The sequence below is a fragment of the Rhinoraja longicauda genome, chromosome 9 (genome assembly GCF_053455715.1).
Source record: "Rhinoraja longicauda isolate Sanriku21f chromosome 9, sRhiLon1.1, whole genome shotgun sequence".
Classification (NCBI taxonomy): domain Eukaryota; kingdom Metazoa; phylum Chordata; class Chondrichthyes; order Rajiformes; family Arhynchobatidae; genus Rhinoraja; species Rhinoraja longicauda.
Genome location: NC_135961.1, coordinates 34,945,184 through 34,971,678, shown reverse-complemented (window position 1 = coordinate 34,971,678; position 26,495 = coordinate 34,945,184). Strand labels below are relative to the sequence as shown.

At 41.8% G+C, this 26,495-nt stretch overlaps 1 protein-coding gene across 1 annotated transcript in view; it reads right to left on the bottom strand.

Annotated features, from left to right (window-relative positions):
• slc30a6 (solute carrier family 30 member 6) overlaps nt 1–26,495 on the bottom strand; it is a 117,443-nt gene that overhangs the window by 1,900 nt on the left and 89,048 nt on the right. Inside the window, exon 14 of the mRNA XM_078405096.1 lies at nt 25,194–25,262. Within this exon, the coding sequence (XP_078261222.1) occupies nt 25,194–25,262 (69 nt within the window). The remainder of the gene's footprint in view (nt 1–25,193; nt 25,263–26,495) is intronic.

Genomic DNA, 26,495 nt, shown 5'->3' with positions numbered 1-26,495 from the left:
CAATGATTTATTATTGTCACATGCACCGAGAAATAGGGTAAAACTTTGTTTTGCGTGCTGCCCAGGATAATCATACTACACGCATACAGATCAAGATACTGCAAGAGAAATAAAGAACCAGGAGGCACAACATAGCTTTACAGCTACAGAGCAGGTAAAAAATAATGCAAATGCTGAAACAAAGTAGATTTGGAGATGTTCATCCTCAGTTCATGAGAGGTCCATTCAAGAGTCTGATAACATTTTTCTTTTAGTTTAGTCTATTGTCACATGTACCAAGTTATATTGAAAAGCTTTTTTGTTGCGTGCCATCCAGTCAATAGACAATAGACAATAGGTGCAGGAGTAGGCCATTCGGCCCTTCGAGCCAGCACCTCCATTCAATGTGATCATGGCTGATCATTCTCAATCAGTACCCCATTCCTGCCTTCTCCCCATACCCCCTGACTCCACTATCATTAAGAGCTTTATCTAGCTCTCTCTTGAATGCATTCAGAGAATTGGCCTCCACTGCCTCCTGAGGCAGAGAATTCCACAGATTCTCAACTCTCTGACTGAAAAGGTTTTTCCTCATCTCCGTTCTAAATGGCCTGTCCCTTATTCTTAAACCGTGGCCCCTGGTTCTGGACTCCCCCAACATTGGGAACATGTTTCCTGCCTCTAACGTGTCCAACCCCTTAATAATCTTATACGTTTCGATTTGATCCCCTCTCGTCCTTCTAAATTCCAGTGTATACAAGCCAGTCAGTAGAAAGACTATAGATGATTACAATCCAGCCATCCACAGTGTACAGTTACAGGATAAAGGGAATAATATATAGTGGAAGATAAAGTCCAGTAAAGTCCAATTAAAGATAGTCCGAGGGTCTTCAATGAGGTAGATAGTAGCTCCGGACCGCTCTCTAGTTGTTGATAGGATGGTTCAATTGCTTGATGATAGTTGGGAAGAAACTGTCTATGAATCTGGAGGTGTGCGTTTTCAAACTTCTGTACCTCTTGCCTGATGGGAGAGGGCAGAAGAGGGAGTGACCGGGTTGAGACTCGTCATTGATTATGTTGATGGTCTTGCTGAGACAATGGAAGAGAGGTTGGTTTGTGTGATGGTTGGGTTGCTAAAATGTGCAAAATATATTATAGTGAGAATCAAACAGTACAAGGTCTGTGGCTATGGAAGTTACGAATAGCGTTAGATTGAAAAAAAGTCATACAAAGATCAGAGGCATGTCAGTCAATTGGAAAATGTTTGGAAACCATCAAAGGATAACTAAAATAATTCTAAAGAGGAGGTAGTGTGCAGTATGAAACATAGAAACATAGAAAGTAGGTGCAGGAGTAGGCTATTCGGCCCTTCAAGCCTGCACCGCCATTCAATATGATCATGGCTGATCATCCAACTCAGTATCCTGTACCTGCCTTCTCTCCATACCCCCTGATCCCTTTAGCCACAAGGACCTATGAAGTAGGAAATAAAACAAAAACAGACACTAAGAGCTACAACAGTATAAAAAGCAAGGGAATCTAAAGTACATGTCGTGGACATGATTGGAGAATTAATAATGAAAAACAGAGAATTGGACAGACTAAATAATTATGTTGGATCAATCCTCATACCAGAAACTTTCCAACAATAATAGATACTCAACGAGCTTCATGGAGGAACTTAAAACAATCTGTAAATATGAGGCAATTAGGAGGGACTATAGGTTGACGTCCCATACTGCCGCTCACCCCTTCAGTCACCCTGCTCCTTTCTCCTCTTCTGTACGTTCATCTCCCAAGCACGAGTCCCACATTTCCCATTTATACCCTCTCATTCCCCTATCCTCGTCCTCTTCCACTTATCCCTCCCTCAGGCTTTACATTTGACTCCTCCTTTCATTACCTGACACCCTTTTGTCTCCCCTGGCATTTGTCACCTCCAACCTTTGCCATTTCCTCTGCCCAACTTCGAATCAAACCTCCTTCCCCCTCCCACCCCCACCATCTGTAAACACCTATCACTAGTGTCTGAGGAAAGGGTCCAACCCGAAACATTGCCTATTCTTTCCCTCCAGATGCTGCTTGACCCGCTGAGTTCATTTATCAGTCTCAAAGGAAGAGGCTGCAGAATTAGCAGATGCATTGGTTCTTATCTGCTAAAATTCCCCGGAAACTTTGGAATTCTTTATTCTGGACACCAATGGCAACTTTAATAGTCCCTGAATATTACAGAAACCTATTTCAGAGGAAAATGTAAATCATATAAAAAGTAAACAAGATAGTGAAGATAAAAAAGAGAAGACTCCACTCTCATGCCATTTTTCCCAGACTGCACAAACAGTTTCAGGTTTTACTTGAGCTATTTACTGATACCATTCTTAATGTAGAATCTATAAGAAAATAACTGCAGATGCTGGTACAAATCGAAGGTATTTATTCACAAAATGCTGGAGTAACTCAGCAGGTCAGGCAGCATCTCAGGAGAGAAGGAATGGGTGACGTTTCGGTCGAGACCCGAAACGTCACCCATTCCTTCTTTCCTGAGATGCTGCCTGACCTGCTGAGATACTCCAGCATTTTGTGAATTAATGTAGAATCTACTCCACTGACCAAATTGCTTTCCATTTACAAATGTAGGCATCCCGCATTTTACACGGAGATTACATGCTTGAAAAGCATTGCGTGATTCAAAAACGCATACATTAAATATAAATTTGACTACACTGTCAGCATTAAATTTGAGCGCATTGTTCTGAAAATACTTGAGCATAAATCAAACTTTGGTATTAAAGGAACAAGTGTGTTATTTCATAAATGTATAAATCAAACACTCGTAAAACGAGAGGTGCCTGTAAATAGTTGCAATTGTATCTTTTATGGCCTCGCAACCTCTCAAATTACTTTACAGCCAATTAAATACTTCTACATGTAATGAATAAAACACAGCAAATTCTCACAAACAGCAAATGATGATGAGGATTATATAGTGGCCAGAATCGGTTTTCTGCATATGTTGTTGAGACATTTTTTACTTGCTGGAAAAGTGCACTTGGCATCGAATCAAAAGGAGGCACTTCTGATAATACTGCACTTTCTTTGTTCCAAAGTTGACCAGAGTAAAAGCCCTAGATTTTGCTCATATAACTCAGGTGCACCTAAACTATGGGCACAAAAAATGAGCAGCGTAACCCATTATGGAGACACAACCGATGCAGGGATACATACTGTAGCTAGATTAAAAGACACTTGGACATGTACATGGATTGGAAAGATTTAGAGGGATATGGGCCAAATGTGGGCAAAGGGGACTAGCTTAGATGGGGGATCTTGGTCAGCATGGAGGAGTTGGGCTGAAGGGCCTATTTCCGCACTGTATGACTCTATATTGATAGATTTTAATGAGAATTATTATTTTCAGAATTTCTATCTTGACAAATTGCTTTCAAACAGGAGATATACTTCTACACGTGAAAGCACCTTAGCAGGTGATGTTTATAAGATCATCATAGGCATAGTAGCAAAATAAGGTCATTCGGCCCATCAAGTTTGTCCCGTTATTTGATCTTGGCTGATCTTTTTTTCCCCCTTAACCTCGTTCTCCTACCTCTCCCCATAGCATTTGAGACCCTTACTCATCAAGAATCTATCAAACTCTGCTTTAAAACAATGTTTAGGTGTTAATCACTATTGTAGTCAGTGACCCGGATGTTAATAGGAACTGACGACAGCCTTTCAAAATTGGAGTCTTTCCATATTTTAGTCCACAGATGAAATCATCCCGATCAACAATCCTGAAGCCTCCAGCTGATCCATGACAGTCCTCGGAATAAAGCTCCAGCTGTTCAGCATAGAAATCATTAGTAATGACCATTGTTTATACTGTTGTAATCCTTAAATCCAGATCTTAGTGAAGCACATTAAGTACTATAAATTAATCTGGAGCACTCACACATTACTCGATTGAATAAAAATCCGACAGGGATGGCTGCTGCAATCAAGTTTCAGGCTTTTCAACTATCAAACAAAAATGAATTAGATGTGACATGGCCAAAAAGAAATTATATGATTATCGATGTGTGCTTGTTGGGCATTGCTGGTATCAGCATGTCACTTCCTGACTGGTTTGCTTTTATTTTTGATGCTGATGGGTCAAGACTGAGTCTAACAGTTCAGGATATCAAGAGTAAAACAAATGACTAAAGTAATTAATCAACAATGTGGTGACCACACCAACTGGAAGAGCGCACTGGATGGCATATTTTATGATTTATAGGCAATAACATTGGAAAGATGAATATTATAAGATTAATTTAGTTTAGAGATACAGTGCAGAAACAGGTCCATCGGCCCACCCAGTCTGTGCCGATCAGTGATCACCTTGTGCACTAGTTCTATCCTACACACTAGGAACAATTTTACCAAAGCCAATCAGCCCAAAACACTGAACATTTTCGAAGTGTGGGAGGAAACCGAAACACCCAGGGAAAACCCAGCGGTCAAAGGGAGAATGTACAAACTCGGTACAGACAGCACCCATAATCAGGATTGAACCCAGGTCTCCGATATTGTAAGGCAGCAACTCTACGGTTGCGCCACCATGCCGTCCCCCCATGTTCTAGAGCATTAAAAATGGTCTGTTTCCTGCTCCTTTATGCAGTAACATTAAAGCAAACCAAGCAGAAAGAGCTCAGCCGGTACAAAACTTTAAATGTCACACTAGTCCTAAAATCATTTGTTCTTTTCAAAAATCGTTCATGAGCATACCTGTTCGGATTCTCCTCACAAATCTGGTTCATATGCCCCACACCAGCCAACTCATCTTTCCTTGAAATTAAAGAATTTTGTCAATTCTGTTAATTAGATAAGCTTCTCTAAATTGCTAATTTTTTGGAAAACAGGATTTTTTTGGCACATTTTTAAAATTGCTTTTAGAGAAGGATATAATTCATTTATCAAGAAACCAATTATTGTACACCAAGGAATGTAGTTCATAGTTTGGTTAAAAATAGTCTGATTTTAAATCAGATTACTCAAGGGACTACTCGTGTAGGAAAATAACTGCAGATGCTGGTACAAATTGAAGGTATTTATTCACAAAATGCTGGAGTAACTCAGCAGGTCAGGCAGCATCTCAGGGGAGAAGGAATGGGTGACGTTTCGGGTCGAGACCCTTCTTTAGACTGATGTCAGGGGGGCGGGACAAAGGAAGGATATAGGTGGAGACACTGTTGGGGGAGTCCAGAACCAGAGGCCACAGTTTAAGAATAAGGGCTAGGCCATTTACAACGGAGATGAGGAAAAACTTTTTCACTCAGAGAGTTGTAAATCTGTGGAATTCTCTGCCTCAGAAGGCAGTGGAGGCCAATTCTCTGGATGCTTTCAAGAGAGAGTTAGATAGAGCTCTTAATGATAGCTGAGTCAGGGGGTATGAGGAGAGGGCAGGAACGGGGTACTGATTGTGGATGATCAGCCATGATCACATTGAATGGTGGTGCTGGCTCGAAGGGCTGAATGGCCTACTCCTGCACCTATTGTCTATTGAGAACATGGATAGGTGATGTTTCGGGTCGAGACCCTTCTTCATCATCTCAGCTGAGATACTCAAGCACTTTGTGTTCTTTTGTGTATTAACCTGCATCTGCAGTTCCTTGTTTCTACATATTAATTATAGGAAGTGCAAGCCAAAGTTCTATACATTGATAATTACCCAAAGCTACTTAAAACAAAATAAAACCGTTGCGCAGTTATTAATAGGACAAGTGATTTTTGTGGAATGATTTTGTGCTGTAATTTAATCTAAAGAGTTTAGATACCTGATTGAGTTTCGCTCTCATGATTTATGATATCGGCTCAGATTACTGCCTTGCAATCATTCCCAGTGTCATTACCCTTTAAATAAACCACAATGTTGAGGGGTGTCAATCAATAATTAATGCCCTGACCATGAGGAACAAGCATTAAGTCAAGCAAATATAAAAGGAGAGCAGCTAGAGGATCTCAACGAGTCAGGCAGCATCTTTGGAGGGAAATGAGCAGTTGATGTTTCGGGCTGAGACCATCTTGAAGGGGTCTCTATTCGTTCCTGACCTGCTGAGTTCCTCCAGCTGTTCTTTTTAGACTTTAGAAATACAGTGTAGAAGCAGGCCCTTCAGCCCACCGAGTCCGTGCCGACCAACAATCCTAATACCATCCTACACATTAGATAAAATTTATAATTTTACCAAAACCAATAAACCTACAAATCTGTACGTCTTTGGAGTGTGGGAGGAAACCAGAGCACCCGGGGTAAACCCACGGGGTCACAGGGAGAATGTACAACCTCTGTACAGACAGCACCTGCAGTCAGGATGGAACCCGGGTCTCTGGCGCTGTGAGGCAGCAACTCTACCTCTGCACCACACCTTGCTACAGATTTCAGTATCTGCAGTCTCTTGTGCCGTCGGGTATTAAATGAAATGAGGTTGAGGGCTCAAACCACTAGACTGAAAAGAAAAGCAATGGGGTGGGAGGTAGGGGTTAACTGGCTGTGAAAGCCACAAAATAATTGTTTATGATATATATTAATGTAAACCACAATCTTAAACTACATTCTATGCACATTGAATTAAATTCTCCACAGGGATCACATGCCTTCCACTGACAGCACAAAGCATTTCACACTACACAAGCAACAAATGTTTGGAGACAAGGTGCTGCTTCTCAGATGTCCTCCCTTTACAATGCAGTGGCCTTGTAATGATCTAACACACAGCTTATTTTGCCTTAAAATTGCTGGTTCTCCCAGGTCTATTCTTATCCAGTGTGAAGCTTAATCCAATCTGTTATTCTCTCCACTTTCACAGAGGATCCTACACATTGCCCATTTAAAGATTTTTTTTATTTTAAATCCTTCAAAAACAAGTCGGCTTTCATCACCAGATGTATGCTGCTATTGGTCTACTTTTAAGAAATAGGAGCAAACATCAAAGATGTGATTGAGAGCACAATGGGGTTCGAGATACCTATTGAAGAAAATAATACATTTACCCAAGTGTCAATAATGCACAGAATTAAAAAGTGTATTCAAGACTCATGAATTTAAGCATTTTTAACCTCCAAGTTATTGTAGCTGACATATTTTCATTTTCATTTGGATGCAAGATATTTTCATTTCCTCATTAAGAAAAATTAGGAAATCACATTAAAAAAAACTGGAATGATGCACTGCCTATGCAAAACTGTCTTCTTATGTAATGGAGCCTTTAGACATGACAGAAGATCAACCGGTTCTTGTATAACAAATCATAGAATCTGTGAAAGTCCGCAAATCTTGGGACTTAAACACTATTTCCTTCATTGCCACCTCTGATACAACAGCATTGCTGCATACATCTTCACCGCAAAGATTTTAACAATTCCAGAAAAATGCCCACCAAACCCATCAGGAGTGACCATTCAGGACATTGTGATCGACTTCAGGAAGCGGTACATATATTGATGGCGCCAAAGTAGAGATGGCTGAAAGCTTCAAGTCCTTAGGAATAAATAACACCAGTAATTAGTCCAGGACAAGGCATACAGAAACAATGGCCATGAAAGCGCACTAATGCCTCTACTTCTTTGGAAGACTTAGGATGTTCGGCATGTCCACAACAACCCTCACCAACATCTACAGATGCGCCGTAGAAAGCCTTTTATCGGGATGCATCACAGTACGTTTTGGAAACAACTCCACAGACAGCCCAACATTTCATTTTACAAATTCATAATTTTGATGTCCAAAATTCAGAATTTTACATCAAAATTCATAATATGGCGCGTAATGCAACTTCTCAGCAAAAAAAAGTATGCACGCCAAATGTGCGTACGCGTTGCGCTACATTCATGTGTGAAAAACGACTATTATTTCCAACAGTCTGTAGTTCTTGGACTACATGTACAATGTCAGGCCTAACATGAGTATATTCTGTTATTAAAAGAAAGGTTATTGAACAGAAACACTTTTTACAACACAAAGAAAAAATTGTTTTGTTTTGTTTTTTCTATTTTGCTTTTTCCTTACACATCCCAATTCTCCTGGTATTGAATAAAAGAACAATGGTCATAAAATGTACGATTAAGTTATGCATAAAGAGTTTCATTTAAAACTGCACATACCTAATTTCATTGATGACATACTCGCTCCAGTGGTCTTTAACAGCAAATCACAATGGCCCATGTTGCCCCCCACCTCTACCCCCACCCCTGCTCCCCTCCCCCCCTACCTCCACTCCCCCTCCCCCTCCATCACGCAAACCGACCTCCCTTCCATTGACCATCTAGACTTCACGCTGCCTCTGCAAGGCCACCAGCATAATCAAGGGCCAGCCGCACCCCGGTCACTCCCTCTTCTCCTCTCTCCCATCACGCAAGGGATACAGAAGTGTGAAAACGCACACTTCCAGATTCAGGAACAGTTTCTTCACAGCTGTCATCAGGCAACTGAACCATCCTATCAACAACTAGGCTTTATGGAAATCCACAGACATCACACCAGCAACTAGAGAGTGGTCATTAGCTACCATCTACCTCATTGGAGACCTTTGAACTATCTTTAATCAGACTTTACCTTGCACTAAACGTTATTCCCTTTATCCTGTAACTGCACACTGTGGATGGCTTGATGGTAATCATGTATAGTCTTTTTGCTGACTGGATAGCATGCAACATAAATGCTTTTCACTGTATCTCGGTACACGTGACAATATTAAACTAAACTAAAGGTGGTACGTGAAGAGGAAAAAAATAGTCAAGGCAAATGTGGGTCCCTTGAAGACAGAAGCAGGGGAATTTATTATGGGGAACAAAGAAATGGCAGACGAGTTAAACCGTTACTTTGGATCTGTCTTCACTGAGGAAGATACACACAATCTCCCAAATGTTCTAGGGGCTGGAGAACCTAGGGTGATGGAGGAACTGAAGGAAATCCACATTAGGCAGGAAATGGTTTTGGGTAGACTGATGGGACTGAAGGCTGATAAATCCCCAGGGCCTGATGGTCTGCATCCCAGAGTACTTAAGGAGGTGGCTCTAGAAATAGTGGAAGCATTGGAGATCATTTTTCAATGTTCTATAGATTCAGGATCAGTTCCTGTGGATTGGAGAATAGCAAATGTTATCCCACTTTTTAAGAAAGGAGGGAGAGAGAAAACGGGTAATTATAGACCAGTTAGTCTGACATCAGTGGTGGGGAAAATGCTGGAGTCAATTATAAAAGACGAAATTGCTGAGCATTTGGATAGCAGTAACGGGATCGTTCCGAGTCAGCATGGATTTACGAAGGGGAAATCATGCTTGACAAATCTACTGGAATTTTTTGAGGATGTAACTAGGAAAATTGACAAGGGAGAGTCAGTGGATGTGGTGTACCTCGACTTTCAGAAAGCCTTCGACAAGGTCCCACATAGGAGATTAGTGGGCAAAATTAGGGCACATGGTATTGGGGGTAGGGTACTGACATGGATAGAAAATTGGTTAACAGACAGAAAGCAAAGAGTGGGGATAAATGGGTCCCTTTCGGAATGGCAGGCAGTGACCAGTGGGGTACCGCAAGGTTCGGTGCTGGGACCCCAGCTATTTACGATATACATTAATGACTTAGACGAAGGGATTAAAAGTACCATTAGCAAATTTGCAGATGATACTAAGTTGGGGGGTAGTGTGAATTGTGAGGAAGATGCAATAAGGCTGCAGGGTGACCTGGACAGGTTGTGTGAGTGGGCGGATACATGGCAGATGCAGTTTAATGTAGATAAGTGTGAGGTTATTCACTTTGGAAGTAAGAATAGAAAGGCAGATTATTATCTGAATGGTGTCAAGTTAGGAGGAGGGGGAGTTCAACGAGATCTGGGTGTCCTAGTGCATCAGTCAATGAAAGGAAGCATGCAGGTTCAGCAGGCAGTGAAGAAAGCCAATGGAATGTTGGCCTTCGTAACAAGAGGAGTTGAGTATAGGAGCAAAGAGGTCCTTCTACAGTTGTACCGGGCCCTGGTGAGACCGCACCTGGAGTACTGTGTGCAGTTTTGGTCTCCAAATTTGAGGAAGGATATTCTTGCTATGGAGGGCGTGCAGCGTAGGTTCACTAGATTAATTCCCGGAATGGCGGGACTGTCGTATGTTGAAAGGCTGGAGCGATTGGGCTTGTATACACTGGAATTTAGAAGGATGAGGGGGGATCTTATTGAAACATATAAGATAATTAGGGGATTGGACACATTAGAGGCAGATAACATGTTCCCAATGTTGGGGGAGTCCAGAACAAGGGGCCACAGTTTGAGAATAAGGGGTAGGCCATTTAGAACGGAGATGAGGAAGAACTTTTTCAGTCAGAGGGTGGTGAAGGTGTGGAATTCTCTGCCTCAGAAGGCAGTGGAGGCCAGTTCGTTGGATGCTTTCAAGAGAGAGCTGGATAGAGCTCTTAAGGATAGCGGAGTGAGGGGGTATGGGGAGAAGGCAGGAACGGGGTACTGATTGATAGTGATCAGCCATGATCGCATTGAATGGCGGTGCTGGCTCGAAGGGCTGAATGGCCTACTCCTGCACCTATTGTCTATTGTCTATTGTCAACCAAGAATGAATTCTAAATAGCAAAAAACTGCAGATTTTGGAAATCTGAAAACCCCCCAGAAAATCCTGGAATACTCAGATCAGGCAGTATCTGTAGAATGAGAAACAGAGTATTATGGAATTTAATGCAGAGAAGTGTGAGATGTTGCATTTTGGAACGTCGAACAAGGGCAGGATCTGCACAGTAAATGGTGGTCCTCTGGGTACTGTTGTACAGCAGAGAGATCTGGGAGTACATGGTTCCTTGAAGATCGAGTCGCAGGTGGATAAGGTGATCAAAAAGGCTTTTGGCACTTCGGCCTTCATCAGTCAGAGTATTGAGTAAGAAGTTGGGAGGTCATGTTGCAGTTGTATAAGACGTTGGTGAGACCGCATTTAGAATATTGTGTTCAGTTCTGGGCACCACGTTATAGGAAAGATATTGTCAAGCTTGAAAGGATTCAGAAATGATTTACGACGATGTTGCCAGGACTAGAGGGTGTGAACTATAGGGAGAGCTTGAGTAGGCTGGGTCTCTATTCCATGGAGCGCAGGAGGGTGAGGGGAGATCTTATAGAGGTATACAAAATCATGAGAGGAACAGATCGGGTAAATGCAGTCTTTTGCCCAGAGTAGGGGAATCGAGGACCAGAGGACATAGGTTCAAGGTGAAGGGAAAAGATTTAATAGGAATCCGAGGGGTAACTTTTTCACACAAAGGGCGGTGGGTTTATGGAACAAACTGCCAGAGGAGGTAGTTGAGGCTGGGACTATCCCATCGTTTAAGAAACAGGTACATGGATAGGACAGGTTGAAGGAATATGGACCAAGCGCAGGCAAGTGGGTCTGGTGTGACTGGGATATTGTTGGCCGGTGTGGGCGAGTTGGGCCGAAGGGCCTGTTTCCACACTGTATCACTCTATGTGTTAACATTTCAAGATGAAGATTTTTTGTCACAACTGGTGGTAAGTGCATGGAGTGGTGGTTAAAGCAGATACATTAGTGGCATTTAAAAGGCTTTTGGACGGGCATATGGATATGCAGGGAATGGAGGGATATGGGTTATGTGCAGGTAAATAAGTGGTCTTGGCATCATGTTCAGCACAGACATTGTGGGCTGAATGGCTTGTTCTTGTGCTGTACTGTTCTGTTTGATATCCCATGATGAAGTTCAACTTTCCTCGTTCTGATGAGGTGGTTCTGCTCCAAAATGTAGCTTCTAGTTCCTCTGTAACCTGGAAAATATTCCATTAAAAAAATAAACCATCCTTTTATTTGCTGCTTATGGAGGGCTCTGCAATATGCGAGTGGTTGCAATATTGGTCCAGATTTCAGCAATGACTACATTTAAAGCCAATTAATTGGTTATGAAGCAGTGAGCTATCCGGAGGACACAAGGATGATGCGAGATATAAGCATGACTTCTTTTTGTTTAATTTTGTTTCCACTGACTAATATTATACGACGAGGATGTAGGATTAATAGAACGAGATAAAAAATAAGAAAATTGATAGGATAAGATTAAATTGATTGAGAGAAAGCATGGAGCATAAATACCAGCATCGATCACTTTGGTTGACTGGGTTGTTTCTGTACAATAAATTCTATATAAATCCCCAACTTAATCTCTTATCTTTAAAGTTACATAGAACATAGGACAGCACAGCGCAAGAACAGGCCCTTTGGTCCACTATATTCATGCAAGACATGATGCCAAGTTAAATTAAACTCCTCTGCCTACATGTGATGCCTACCCCTCCAGTCCCTGCATGTCCACTAGCCCATCTAAAAGCCTCATAAATGTCACTGTTGCATCTGCCTCTACCACCACCCCTGGCACCAAGTTTGAGAACTCACCACTCTCCGAGTAAAAAATCTTGCTCCGTACATCTCCTTTACACTTTGCCCCTTTCACCTTATAAAGCTATGCCCTCGAGACTTTGACATTTACGCCCTGGGAAAAAGGTTTTGGCTGTCTACCACATCTCTGTCTCTTATAATTTTCCATGCTTCTATCAAATGTCCCCTCAACCGCTGACGTTCCACAGAAAACAATCCAAGTTTCCCCAACCCCTCCCTCTAATCCAGGCAGCTTTCTGGTAAACCTCTTCAGCACCATCTGTAAAGCATCTACATCCTTCCTGTAATGGGACAACCAGAAATGCACAGAAGAAACTTGGCTAAAATAAAGCCACCCCATTGGGAGGGGATAAATAGATGGATTGCCAATTCAAATTGCACCAAGTAAGTTCATGTGAATGATTGTGCATATTTTTTAGCATGTTTATTTAACAGACTGTAAGCAACGTTTCACAGAGACAATTCCCGACCACAGGCTCATCAATTCACAAATTGGCTTTGTTAAATTTAGAGCAGCCACTTGGTTTAAAGGCACACCGCTCGTCATTGAACAGTAATCCACAGAAAGTGTCATGGTCTGTAGAAGTGGAGGTAGAGGTGATAAAGCTTTGTCCAGCTTCATCCACTATATTTTTCCACAGTGCACAGTGATGCACATTGTCATAGAGTGGTACAACACGGAAACAGGCCCTTTGGCCCAACTCAACCATGCTGACCAAGATGCCCCATCTAAGCTAGTCCCATTTGCCTGTGCTTGGCCCATATCCTTCTGAACCTTTCCCATCCATGTATCTGTCCAAGTGAATTTCAAATGCTGTTATAGCATCTGCCTCCACTACTTCTTCTGGCAGTTTGCTCCATAAACCGACTAACCTTTGAGTGAAAATGTTGCCCCTCAGGTTCATTTTAAATCTTTGCCCGTTCACCTTGAACATATGTCCATTTGTTTTTGATTCGCCTACCCCGGGTAATAGACTGTGCATTCACCCTATCTATTCCCTATTGTGTTTGAGGAATTGCATACTTGTCAGCAAGACATTGCAGCTCAGGCCCTACAAGAGATACCAGCTCATAATAATGTAATATCATAGCATGAGAAAGTTATGAATACTGGCAGATCACTTTTCTGTTGTTTGTTTTCCATGGGATGTGGCTGTCGATGGCAAGGTCATTATCTAGTGTCCATATCCAATTGCCCTTGAGATGGTGATGAGCCTCATTCTTAAACCACCTCTGAGTGTTTCCATTTTAAGGTCACTCCCAGGCTCTCAACAAACTACACAATTGAACGATTAGTATCTGGCATGCATCTGCACTAGATGCCAAAAAAAAAGATCAATTAGTGTGAAATGGGTTGTCCCAGACTACCTGCGATTGACACACAACAGGGGTAATTTATGCAATGGCACCATCACTAAGGGATGCAAGAAGCCTAAACAAGTGGATTTTATAAATTTCTTATCTGGCTCTAATTGAGCAATACAAGGTCACTGGCAATATAACGTATTGAAAAACATCTTTGCTACTTTAATGCAATAATGTTGCCGAGAATAGAAATGTTCTCCAATAGAATAGAAATCCAACAAAATGAAACAAAACGCTTACCTCACAGCCACCCCGGGGATCCCTGCCCCCTTAAGACTGTCATTTTGTTAGAACGCTGCATTGCTTAAAGGCTGGAAACAAAATATATGTTTGTGTACGACATCCCTGGAGTGCCTCAACATGCATTATCCCGAGTGTTTGCTGATGCTAAACACACCTGAGGATGGCACATTTACTTCCCCATCTGAAGCAAGCGATGGCAGTCCATTTGGGACAGTATTAAATGGCGCTGCACAGACTATTTTCAGTGGCTGTGACTGTATCCAAATGACAGAACATGACCAGACAGATCCAAGTAAATCTCTAAAATTCCCCGGAGCAACAATTATTTGTTTACTTTCGTTCAAGCTGTGCTTGTGTTAACTTTCTAAGCGGTTTGAGCTTTTTTTGTCATGTTAATCTTCTCAATTAATTACGCCCCTGTTTTCAATAATACTTTTTGAAGAAAAATGTCTGGAGCTTTTCTGAAAAGCACAATATTTTTGAAAGGAATAGATTGGGTACAAAGATTTTGAAAGGAAAGATTGGCAGAGTCTTTTGCCCAGAGTAAGGAAATTGAGAACCAGAGGACATAGGTTTAAGATGAGGGGGGGGGGGGGGGGGGGGTTGGGGGTAAGATTTAACAGAAACCTAAGGGGTAACTTAACATAAAAGGTGGTGGGTGTATGGAATGAGGCGCTGGAGGAGGTGGTTGAGGCAGGTACTATCCCAACTTTTAAGAAGCATTTAGATAGGTACATGGATAGGATTGGTTTAGAGGGATGTAGGCCAAACGCAGGCAGGTGGGACTAGTGTAGATGCTTGTTGGTTGGTGTGGGAAAGTTGGGCTGAAGGGCCTGTTTTGCTGCTGTATGACTCTATGACTCTATTTATTGCATTTCAGCATGCTGATTAGAGTCAGTCATTGAATCAAACAGCATGGAATCAGGCCCTTTGGCCCCAACTTGGCTATGCCAACTAAGGTGTCGCGTCTATACTAGTCCCCCTTCTCACATTTGGCCCATATCCCTCTAAACAATGTAGCTGTCCAAATGTCTTTTAAATATTGTGTCGGAAAGAAAGATTGCAGCATTCTGTGTCTACCGTCTTTTAAATATTGTTGTAGTAGCTGCCTCAACTACATCCTCTGGCAGCTGATCCCATGCTCCCACCACCCTCTGTGTAAAGGTGTTCACATGTGGCATGGTAAATTGAACAATTTTTATAAAGTGCAGTTTTACATGAGTTTGTGACATACAATTACAGTAAGATAACTAATATGGGAAATCTACAAGTATTGTACTTGAGATACTGTGTTTCAGCCCCAAAGTGACCAACATGAACATAAAAGGGGATTAGGAAAAGGGGAGGTGCAACAAGACCTGGGTGTGCTTGTAAATCAGTTTAAAAAAAATGTTTTCAAGAGAGAGATAGATTTAGTTCTTAGGGCTAAAGGAATCAAGGGATATGGGGAAAAAGCAGGAACAGGGTACTTATTTTAGATGATCAGCCATGATCATATTGAATGGCGGTGCTGGCTCGAAGGGTCGAGTGGCTTACTCCTGCACCTATTTTTCTATGTTTCTAAAACATCTCCAATCATACCTTACTTGAACTCTTTATGAAAATGTAACAATACAAATATTCAGCACATCAATTTAAGAAGTTCAGCCAGAGTTATGGAGCTATTCAGCATGGAAACTGTCCCTATGGCCCAACCTGGTTAGCATTCTGTGCTAGTCCTCACATGCCTGCATTTGACCCACAGCCCTCCAAATCCTTCCTCTTCATATACCTGTCAAATGTCTTTTGAAAGTCATAATTGTATCTGCTTCTATAGCTTCTTCTGGCAGCGCATTCCATATATTATCTATCCTCGGTGGGAAAGGTTTCCCCTGAGATCCCTCTAAAATCTATCTCTTCTCACCTTAAGTCTATGCCTTCCAGTTTTAGAATCTTCTGCTCTGGGAAGATGACTTTGAGTATTGACTTTATCCAAGTACTTCATGATTTTATGCATTTCGATAAGCATCCTCCTGTTGCTACAACAAAAGTCTCAGCCTATTCAATTTATCTCAAATTCTCAAGTTTGCAATTACAGGCAATATTCTGGTGAATCTTTTCTGCATCTTTCCAACAATACCTTTCTTCCTATAGGTGAATGACCAGCACTGCAGACAGTAATCCATGTGTGGTCTCACCATCAACTTGTGCAGCTGCATCATGAGGTTCCAATCTTTGTAGTCAATACCCTTCCCAATGAGGGCAAGCATGCCAAATGCCTTCTTCACCACCCTGCCCACCTGAATCGCCACTTTCAGGGAACCATGCACGTGTTCTCCTTGATCTTTCTGTTCCACAACACTCTCCAGGGCTATACCATTTACTGTTCAACTCCTGCCATGGTTTGATATCTAAAGTATAATGCCTAAATTTGGTTGGCTTCCCTTGGCCCACCTTCCAGAAAGAGCTAGACCCTGCTGATATTTGATATTCTCTGACTTACATATTCTTCTATACTATCCATTATACCACCAATTTTGGTGTCATCTGCAAATATACTTACAATATTCACTACATTGTTTCTTTTCCAATCTCACTTCACAATTTTGCCACCTTATGACCAAGGACGGACAGTTTTGATGGACCATCATGGTCGGCATGGCCGTGTTTGGCTGAAGGGCCTATTTCCCTGCTGTAAGACTCTACGGGTCATCCAAAACCAAGCCGCAGGTCCTTCTGAACACAGTCTCCATGTATTAATCAATAACAGCGTGTTAACTGTGAGAACTGAATGGGCTTGATGGTTTTTTTTCGCTATTCCTGCGTCACTGTGGTAAAGGACTCATAATATTTTTCATTCTTTTAATCACCATAACATGTTATTGTGCTTTGTTTTATAACCCACAGGGACAAATTTCCAGGATATGGCATATACATGTGTACAAAACAGTTAAATAGCAAAATTAAGAGTCACAAACAGTAAACAAATCCAGTGAACACAGCTGATACAACAGCTACACTGGAGCACTCTATAAACAGGAACCCCTAGAATGCAGGAAAGTATAGTCACAAGGAACTGCAGATGCTGGTTTAAAAGACACAAAGTGCTGGAGGAACACAGCAGGTCGGGCAGCATCTCAAGAGAACATAGATAGGTGACATTTCAGGTTGGGACCCTTCTCTGCCCTTTAAGTTCACTGAAAGTGGCAATATACATAAGTAGGGTGGCGAAGAAGGTAGATGGCATGTGTCGGTTTGAAGAAGGGTCTCAACCGGAAATGTCAGCTAGCCTTGTTCTCCGGAAATGTGTCAGACCTGCTGAGTTACTCCTGCACTTGGTGTTCTTTTGAGCATCTCTGGAAGACCTGGATATGCAAAGGTTTGGGTCAGGACCGTTCTTCAGTTTGCAGGGAGCTATACTCTGTGTACACAAAGTAACGTGAACACGTGTATTTTCTAAAATCTCAAAATTGTTGCTTCAAGTTAAAAAAAAAACAAGCTGAAAGAAAGTAAAAGGTAATAGCATTGAGTTAGTTATCTTACTGAAAACAAAACATTAAGAAATGGTGAGATTTCAATGCAAAATGATGTTAAAAATGCTGAATTCTGCAACTATATTTAGAAATGGACAGGATTTAAAGGGCTAATCTATGTGCGGAGGTGTTGCTGAAGTCCTAAATGAATACATCGGTTTTTACCAAAGGGAAGGAAAGGAAGATAGTGCGCTCAGGGAGGAATACATGGATAATCTGGAGCAGGTCAGTATCAGCAAGTGGAGGCGTTGGAATGTCATGGATTCATAAGGATTGATAAATCCTCTGGACATGACACCCATTCCAGATAGCCAAAGTGAACCATGAGAGGAGATAGCTGGGGTCCTGACTGAGATTTTACCATGTGTAGGAAGGAACTGCAGATGCTGATTTAAATCTCAGATAGACACAAAATGCTGGAGTAAGGAATGGGTGACGTTTCAGGTCGTGACTCTTCAGACTGAAGAAAGATCTCGACCCAAAACGTCACCCATTCCTTCTCTCCAGAGATGCTGCTTGTCCCGCTGAGTTACTCCAGCATTTTGTGTCCATCTGAGATTTTATCATATTTGCTATCCACAGGTGGAGTGCCAGAAGACTGAAGGATAATTAATGCTGTCCGTTTACTTAAGAAGGACAAGAGAGATAAAACAAGGAAACGACAGACTAATAAGGCTTACTTCAGTGGAAGGAATATTATTGGGAGAAATTCTAAAAGGATAGGACTTATGTACATTTAAAATGGTATGGGCATATCAGGGATTGTCAGTATGGCAGGTAGACACAAAATGCTGGAGTAACTCATTCCTTTTTTTCCTACACATTGTCAGTATGGCTTTGTGCGGGGGAAATCCCATCTCACTAATTTGATTGAGGTATTTTGAGATGGTAACTAAGGACAAGGCAAGGCAATAGATGTTGTCTACATGGATTTCAGCATTTGACAAGGTCTTGAATGATACGCTGTTCCAGAAGGTTAAGACACACAAGATCCAAGGCGAGATGGTTGACTGGATCTTAGATTGCCTCGGTGATAGGAAACAGAGGGTAGTGGTAGAAGGATAGTTTTTTGATTGGAAATCTATGACCAGTGGAGCACCAGAGGTTTGTGCTGAGATCCTAGTTTAACAATTTCAATGTAAATACAGAAGGTACAGAAGGAGTAATAAATTTGTAGATGACACAAAAATTAGCAGTGTTATGAATAATGAGCTTGGCTGTCTACAGCTACAACAGGATGTAAATAAGATGCAACATTGGGCAGAGCTTTGGCAGATAGAATTATAATCTTGACAAGTATGAGGTGATGTATTTTGGTAAGTCAAATAGAAGTAGGGCATTTATAGTAATTAGTATAGTAGTGTAGGAAAATAACTGCAGATGCTGGTACAAATCGAAGGTATCACAAAATGCTGGAGTAACTCAGCGGGTCAGGCAGCATCTCAGGAGAGAAGGAATGAGTGACGTTTCGGGTCGAGACCCTTCTTCAGACTATCTGATCCGCTGAGTTACTCCAGCATTTTGTGATACCTTCGATTTGTACCAGCATCTGCAGTTACACCTATAGTAAATAGTAGGGTGATAAGGAATGCTGATGATAGAGGGACACTGTGGACGGCTCGATTGTGACCATGTATAGTCTTTCCGCTGACTGGATAGTACTCAACCAAAAAACTTTTCACTGTACCTCGGTACACGTGACAATAAACTAATCTAAACTTGGGGTTCAAGTTTATGGTTCCCTGAAAGTGGCAACATAGAATTGTCGGGTGGCGAAGAAGGCATATGGCATGTTTGTTTTTATTGGATGGGGCATAGAATGTAAAAGTTGGGCTGTTGAGTTGCAACTTTACGAAATACAGCTTGGTCCACACGAAGTACCTTGTGCAGTTGCCACACTACATTAAGGATGTGTTTGCACTGGAGAGAGTGCAGAGGAGATTCAGCAGGATGTTGCCTGGATTGGAAGACTTCAGTTGTGGAGAGAGAATGGACTGGAGAAGGGTCTCGACCCGAAACGTCACCCATTCCTTCTCTCCCGAGATGCTGCCTGACCTGCTGAGTTACTCCAGCATTTTGTGAATAAATCGATTTGTACCAGCATCTGCAGTTATTTTCTTATACATATGGACTGGTTAGGTTTGTTTTCCCCAGGAGTGAATGAGGCTGAGGTCCTTTGATAAGCTGAGGTATTATCCGATTCACCTCTACCCCATTGTGGACATTCGACTTTACCTATGGAACTGATGCACTACAATGCTGAGAATTCTATTCTGCACTCTGTATCTTGCACTTTGCTCTACCTATTGTACTTGAGTTTGACTTGATTGTATTACGTAGTATCTAGTTTTCTATGGAGTGGTCTGCTGGAGCAGCAGCATCTCAGCGGCGGAAGGGAAGAGACTCGACAAGCTGGTCAGGAAGGCCAGCTCTTTCCTGGGTTGCCCCCTCGACTCAGTTCAGGTGGTGGGAGAGAGGAGGATGATGGCAAAGTTAACATCGCTGCTGGACAAAGACTCCCACCCCATGCAGGACACTGTCACTGCACTGAGTAGCTCCTTCAGTGACAGACTCCTTCACCCCAAGTGCGTGAAGGAGAGATATAGGAGGTCCTTCCTTCCCGCTGCTGTGAGACTGCACAACCAGCACTGCTCCCAGCAGACGAGTCAACAGTAACAGTTAAGAATACACAGAAAACTGATTATCCTTGTCTTTACTTTTATTTATAATGGATGATCTCTTGCTATCCACTTTGCTGCTGTAACACTGTAAATCTCCCCGGTGTGGGACAAATAAAGGAATATATTATCTGCTTTTCAACTTAAGCTTTTCACTGTACCTCAGTACATGTGGCAATAATAAACTATAACCTATGCCTGTAAGTGCTTATGTATAATTAACGGACATATGGTGGAAGAGATACTATGAATCCTATCATTTGTACTCAATGTATCACTTCATCTGGGCAATAGCGGTGAGGACTGACAGATTAAAAGAGCATGGTAGCATGGTGATTATGTTATTAATAATCTAGAGGACGGACTGAAGGCCTGGAGTATCCTCCAGAATGTTGCCAGGGATACCACCTTCTGTGTGCAAATGATAAAAGCAATGGAATGACTCCACGATTGTTTAGAATTTGTGCTCCAACGGAAATATCCCCAATAGGAACAAACGGCTCGGCATCTAATTAATCTTACCAGGAGAAGGAAATTAACAATTTAAACTGCAACCATCATCAATAAAAAAGCAAAAAGCTCAGCAAACAGTTTTTTAAAACTTGTTTTGCAAATACAAGATGCAAAAAGACAGTTACCCATGGACCACATGCCCTGCCTGCATGAATAACTAAAAAACTATGCAAAGTCATGAAGAGGAGTAACATTTCTGGTCAAGCGTTTCAGTGTAACATTGTCTGCACTGCCAGGTGGAAGTAGAAGATCTTATAACACTCTTTGAATGGGAGAGTTCTGAAAGTCAAGGCTGATATTCGCTTCTCGACTGTCAACAGCAGAGTAGATTATCGTGACCTTAGCTGTAATGCTGCTCGTGAGATCTTGCTGCATGTAAAGTGGCTGCTGAATTTGTTCACCTTTCAACGACACTAAAATTCCACTGTGCTGCAGTTGGTGGTCAGGCCAAGTTACGCAATCATGTAGTTCAATTGCACTTCAAATAGTGCCATTTGTGACAGAGAAGCAAATGCAGCTTTAAATGAGTGAAGCTAACAACAAAGACAAAGGAGGAGATGCAAGACTTTAGACGTCAAAAATACAGTGCCGAAACAGACCTTCAGCCCACCTTGGGGATCTTATAGAAACATAGAAAATTATAAAAGGACCGGACAAGCTAGATGCAGGAAAAATGTTCCCAATGTTGGACGAGTCCAGAACCAGTGGCCAGTCTTAGAATAAAGGGGACGCCATTTAAAACTGAGGTGAGAAGAAACCTTTTCACCCAGAGAGTTGTGAATTTGTGGAATTCTCTGCCACAGAGGGCAGTGGAAGCCAAATCACTGGATGGATTTAAGAGAGAGTTAGATAGAGCTCTAGGGGCTAGTGGAATCAAGGGATATGGGGAGAAGGCAGGCACGGGTTATTGATTGGGGATGATCAGCCATGATCACAATCAATAGCGGTGCTGGCTCGAAGGGCCGAATGGCCGAATGGCCTCCTCCTGCACCTATTTTCTATGTTTCTATGATCCTGTGTGGACCAGCGATCACCCCGCACACTAACACTATCCTACACACTAGGGATAAAATTACAATTTTTTTACTGAAGCCAATTAACCTACAAACCTGCACGTCCTTGGAATGTGGGAGGAAACCAGAGCACCTGGGCAAAACTCACACGGACACAAGGAGAACGTACAAACTCCATAGAGACATCACCCGTAGTCAGGATCGAACCTGGGTCTTTGGCGCTGTAAGGCACTAACTCTACCGGCGTACCACTGTGCCGCCCTATAAAGGATAAGACTAGTTATCTTATTTTTTATAAACAAGATAACTAGTGGGTACTAGACAACAATGTACAAGTGCAGCAGGTATCAGAATGCCGCAGGTTTGACATGGTGATCTTAGTGTAAGTGATATCACTGTGGTGGTTTCTATTTACACCAAGGTGCCACGGTAAGAGCTGCAATGTTAATTGGTAAATTCCAGCCATTCATCACCATGTCACCTGGTCCTTCTGGACTTCAATCAGGGAAAATTGTGATGCAAATCTTGGTTCATTAAAACAGGTGCTGCGAGACATGGAAAATGAAACTTTTCCACCCAGCATCACGTATTAAACGTACATACCTTTAGAAAGGATGTACCTTTAGAAAGGAGATGAGGAAGAATTTCTTTAGTCAGAGGGTCGTGAATCTGTGGAATTTATTGTCACAGACAGCTGTGGAGACCAAGTCATTGGGGTATTTTTAAGGTGGAGATCTACAGATTCTAAATTAGTAAGGGTGTCAAGGGTTATGGGGAGAAGGCAGGAGAATGAGGTTTAGAGAGAAAGATAGATCAGCTATGATTGAATGGCATAGTAGACTCGATGGACCAAATGGCCTATTTCTGCTCCTATGACCTATGGACGTTGCAGCTATTTGAGCAAATATAAAATTGCAACTTGAAAATTAAAATTGGAATTCAGAAGAGGAAGAGTTAAAAAAAATTAAAATATTCCGCATCAACAAACAGCAGCACAAAGTGCATTTAGGGTACGCATAAAGCAAAGTTCATATGATAAGGTGCAGAGGGATTTGAATGGAAAGTATGTGTGTTACAAATATAACAACTGAATGGATCTAGAATCTATTTTCACACCTGTTACTTCAGATTTTCTACTGTGTCTGAGTGTGTGGCATGTTCGCACTTGATGTGGCTTGAGACCAGTCTCTCAGATGCTGATTTGCTCTCTTGGGTCTAATTGTTTGCAACAAGTAATTAAACATTTTGCTCTCCAGAAACATGTTCCAATATGGCCTAAACACAACTATTTGTTTGCAGCCAGTTCCGTATCATATGCGTCGCACACACCTAATAAAAGCATGAAAGCCTGATTCATGTACTTACGAAAGTAATTAAAAGAATAAATTTGTGATCACATTTATTAACTGCCACCCAAAAGAAATCATGTGTATCTATGTTTGCGAATACAGAATGATAATATGTTTTGTGAACCAGTCTGTTTGTTTAGAAATATTTCCCAAGTGAATTTAAATGAAATGTTGCAAGATCTATTTTTACACAGAAGCAATAGCTCAATATGTGTCTATGAGGAGAAACAGTGACATTTAATGGTTTATTGACACGAAGCTGGAACATAAACAAAGGTGATAGAATTACATGGGAAAATACACAACAGGGAAAAAAATATTTTAAATGTGCCTTATCTGCTCTCACAGCAGTCTGAATCTTGCAGAATGACTCCAACAGTCAAATATTTGATGGTGAGGTTTTGAAAACAAATTTGCAATCGGTTTTGTTCCAATAATAGGCAATATTTAGAGTATTGTGTTCAGTTTTGGGCACCATGTTATAGGAAAGATGTTGTCAAGCTGGATAAGAGGCAAAGAAGATTTATGTAGGTCCCTTAAAGTCAGAGACAGGTGGAGACAAATGTAGGTCCCTTACAGTCAGAGACAGGTGAATTTATATTGGAAAACAAGGAAATGGCAGAACAGTTAAACGAGTACTTTGATTCTGTCTTCACTAAGGAAGAAACAAACAATCTCCCGGAAATACTAGGGGACCAAGGATCTAGTGGGAGGGAGGAACTGAATCCTTGGTCGGTGAGGGAGGGGGGAGTCGAGGGAGTGGGGAGTGGAGGGAGGGGGGAGTGGAGGGAGAGGGAGGGAGAGGGGAGTGGGTGGGGGGTGAGGGGAGGGGGGAGTAGGTGGGGGGAGAGGGGAGTGGGGGAGGAAAGGGTGCTGCACCAATGCAGGAGAGGTTTGGGCCCAAAGGGTCCGCTTGGTCTAGTAGATTCTATTATCCAATCCAAAAGCCCATTTCACACAGTACTCGTACCTTGTGTAACCGATTCCCTGATGTCACAGCGATTTATTTTAATAAATGCTTTGTTTCCTTACTGTTTTTGCCGAATTTTAAAATCTAGTCTCAGGCTATGTTGTGCTTCAGCCTACTCTGACATGATGGGAGGAACAGGAGTCAAGTTAAGTTTCAGATCTTTCTAACCCCATCTCCCAATCACTTCTTCACAACGCTGACGAATTTAAGCTTTTTGGCTGCTTTCCTCATTATTGATTCCTCTTTAAAATGATTTGCTCCCACTTCCAAAATGAAAGCTAAACCTCAAAAGAGAAAAATAAACATTTTCAGACATTGAAAAAAACTATTGTAATGTGAACATATCGGACATATTTCTCATCCTTTTCCTGCACACTAGGGGCAATTTTACAGAGACCAAATAACCTACAAACCCGCACATCTTTGTGAAGTGGGAGGAAACCGGAGCACCCAGAGGAAATCCGTGGTCACAGGGAGAATGTGCAAACTCCACATGGAAAGCACCCGAGATCAAGATCGAACTCGGGACTCTAGCGCTTTAAGGAAAGATTGAAAAGACTAGGCTTGTATTCACTGGAGTTTAGAAGGATGAGAGGGGATCTTAGAAACATATAAAATTATAAAAGGACTGGACAAGCTGGATGCAGGAAAAATGTTCCCAATGTTGGGCGAGTCCAGAACCAGGGGCCACAGTCTTAGAATAAAGGGGAGGCCATTTAAAACTGAGGTGAGAAGCAACTTTTTCACCCAGAGAGTTGTGAATTTGTGGAATTCTCTGCCACAGAGGGCAGTGGAAGCCAAATCACTGGATGGATTTAAGAGAGAGTTAGATAGAGCTCTAGGGGCTAGTGGAATCAAGAGATATGGGGAGAAGGCAGGCACGGGTTGATTGTGGAAGATCAGCCATGATCACAATGAATGGCGGTGCTGGCTTGAAGGGCCGAACGGCCTCCTCCTGCACCTATTTTCTATGTTTCTATGAGGCATCTATCTATAGGAGTTTATTACAATAAGAGGTAATTGATATTTATTACAATATGAGGTAGCGACATCAGGGAATTGGTTACACAAGGATGAAGAGGTGATAGTCATTAATGACTCAGAGCACTTAAGTTTGTCACTATTAAATTCACATTTAAGGATCATACCAAAGTTCCAAATCCTAGGGTCCAAAAATGTTCATTCCGCACTTCAAGAACACCATCCAAAGTGGAGACCTGCCACAGAAACACCAAACTATTAACTTGCAGTGACATTTTAAGACTTACTTATAGGCAGCTTCTACTTTTTTTAACTGCTTTCATTAGGACTTGTCAAGTTACTTAACCGTGGAAGCACAGAAAAATTACATAGCAGAACGCTTTGGTTTTGAAAGAGCATTATTATGATGCTGTCAAACTATCTTTTTAGATACAGATGGATAGAGCATGGAAACAGGCCCTTCGGCCCACTGTGTCCACGCCAACCAACTTTTTGCTGCTGCTTTATGCTGCCATGTTTCTTCCAGCCGTTAGCTGCACAATCTATTGTCCTACATGTCAGCCACTCAATTTAACTCCTCACAAGGCAGTTATGTTGCCAAAGGACATGGCGTTCAGTAATCTTGAAAAAGACTAATAAATCAATTTCGAAAACAATTAAAACTGCAGAATCTGAAACAACAGTAGAAATGCTGGAAGAACCAGTTAAACAGCAGCTGTGAAAAGAGAAATCAGTTAATGTTGGGTTAGGGACCCATCTTCACAACTGGGCGATGAACACAAGGGAATCAGGGCTGAAGACCTACACCCTCCACTCTTCCCCCAGTTTTGAGGAAGAGTTGACCCAAAACATCAACACAGTTTCTTTCCTGACTAATACTACCTGATCTGCTGAGTGCTTCCAGCAGTTTCTCCCTTTATTATTCAGATCCAACTTGTACTTTTGCTCGACACAAGGAACTGCAGATGCTGGAATCTTACATGGAACTTAATGCTTCTGTTATTGCATCTATCCTGAAACAGCAGTACCCTTTATCCTTTACCTATACACTGCGGACGGCTTGATTGTAATCATGCATAGTCTTTTCTTTGACTGGATAGCAAGCATGCAAACAAAAGCTTTTCACTGTACGTCGATACACATGACAATAATAAAGTAAACTAAAAAAGATGAAATACCTTGCCATTTTTCTAATACAGAGAACTTAGAAGATATTTATTTGCAGGAATTCATCACTAATAGGGATATTTTACTAAGTGCATAAGATAACATTCAAGTGCATGCTCCTGCAATATGTTTATCCACTTGCAATGTTCGTTGAACGACCAGCGATGGCCAGGACACTCTAGTCTTCCTTGAAAAGTGCACTAAATCCATTGCAAATTAATGTCTCAAGTGAAAGACAATATCACAAGCAACATAGCAATAAAATGTCAGTCTACAATATGTTAAATGGATTATATAGCAAT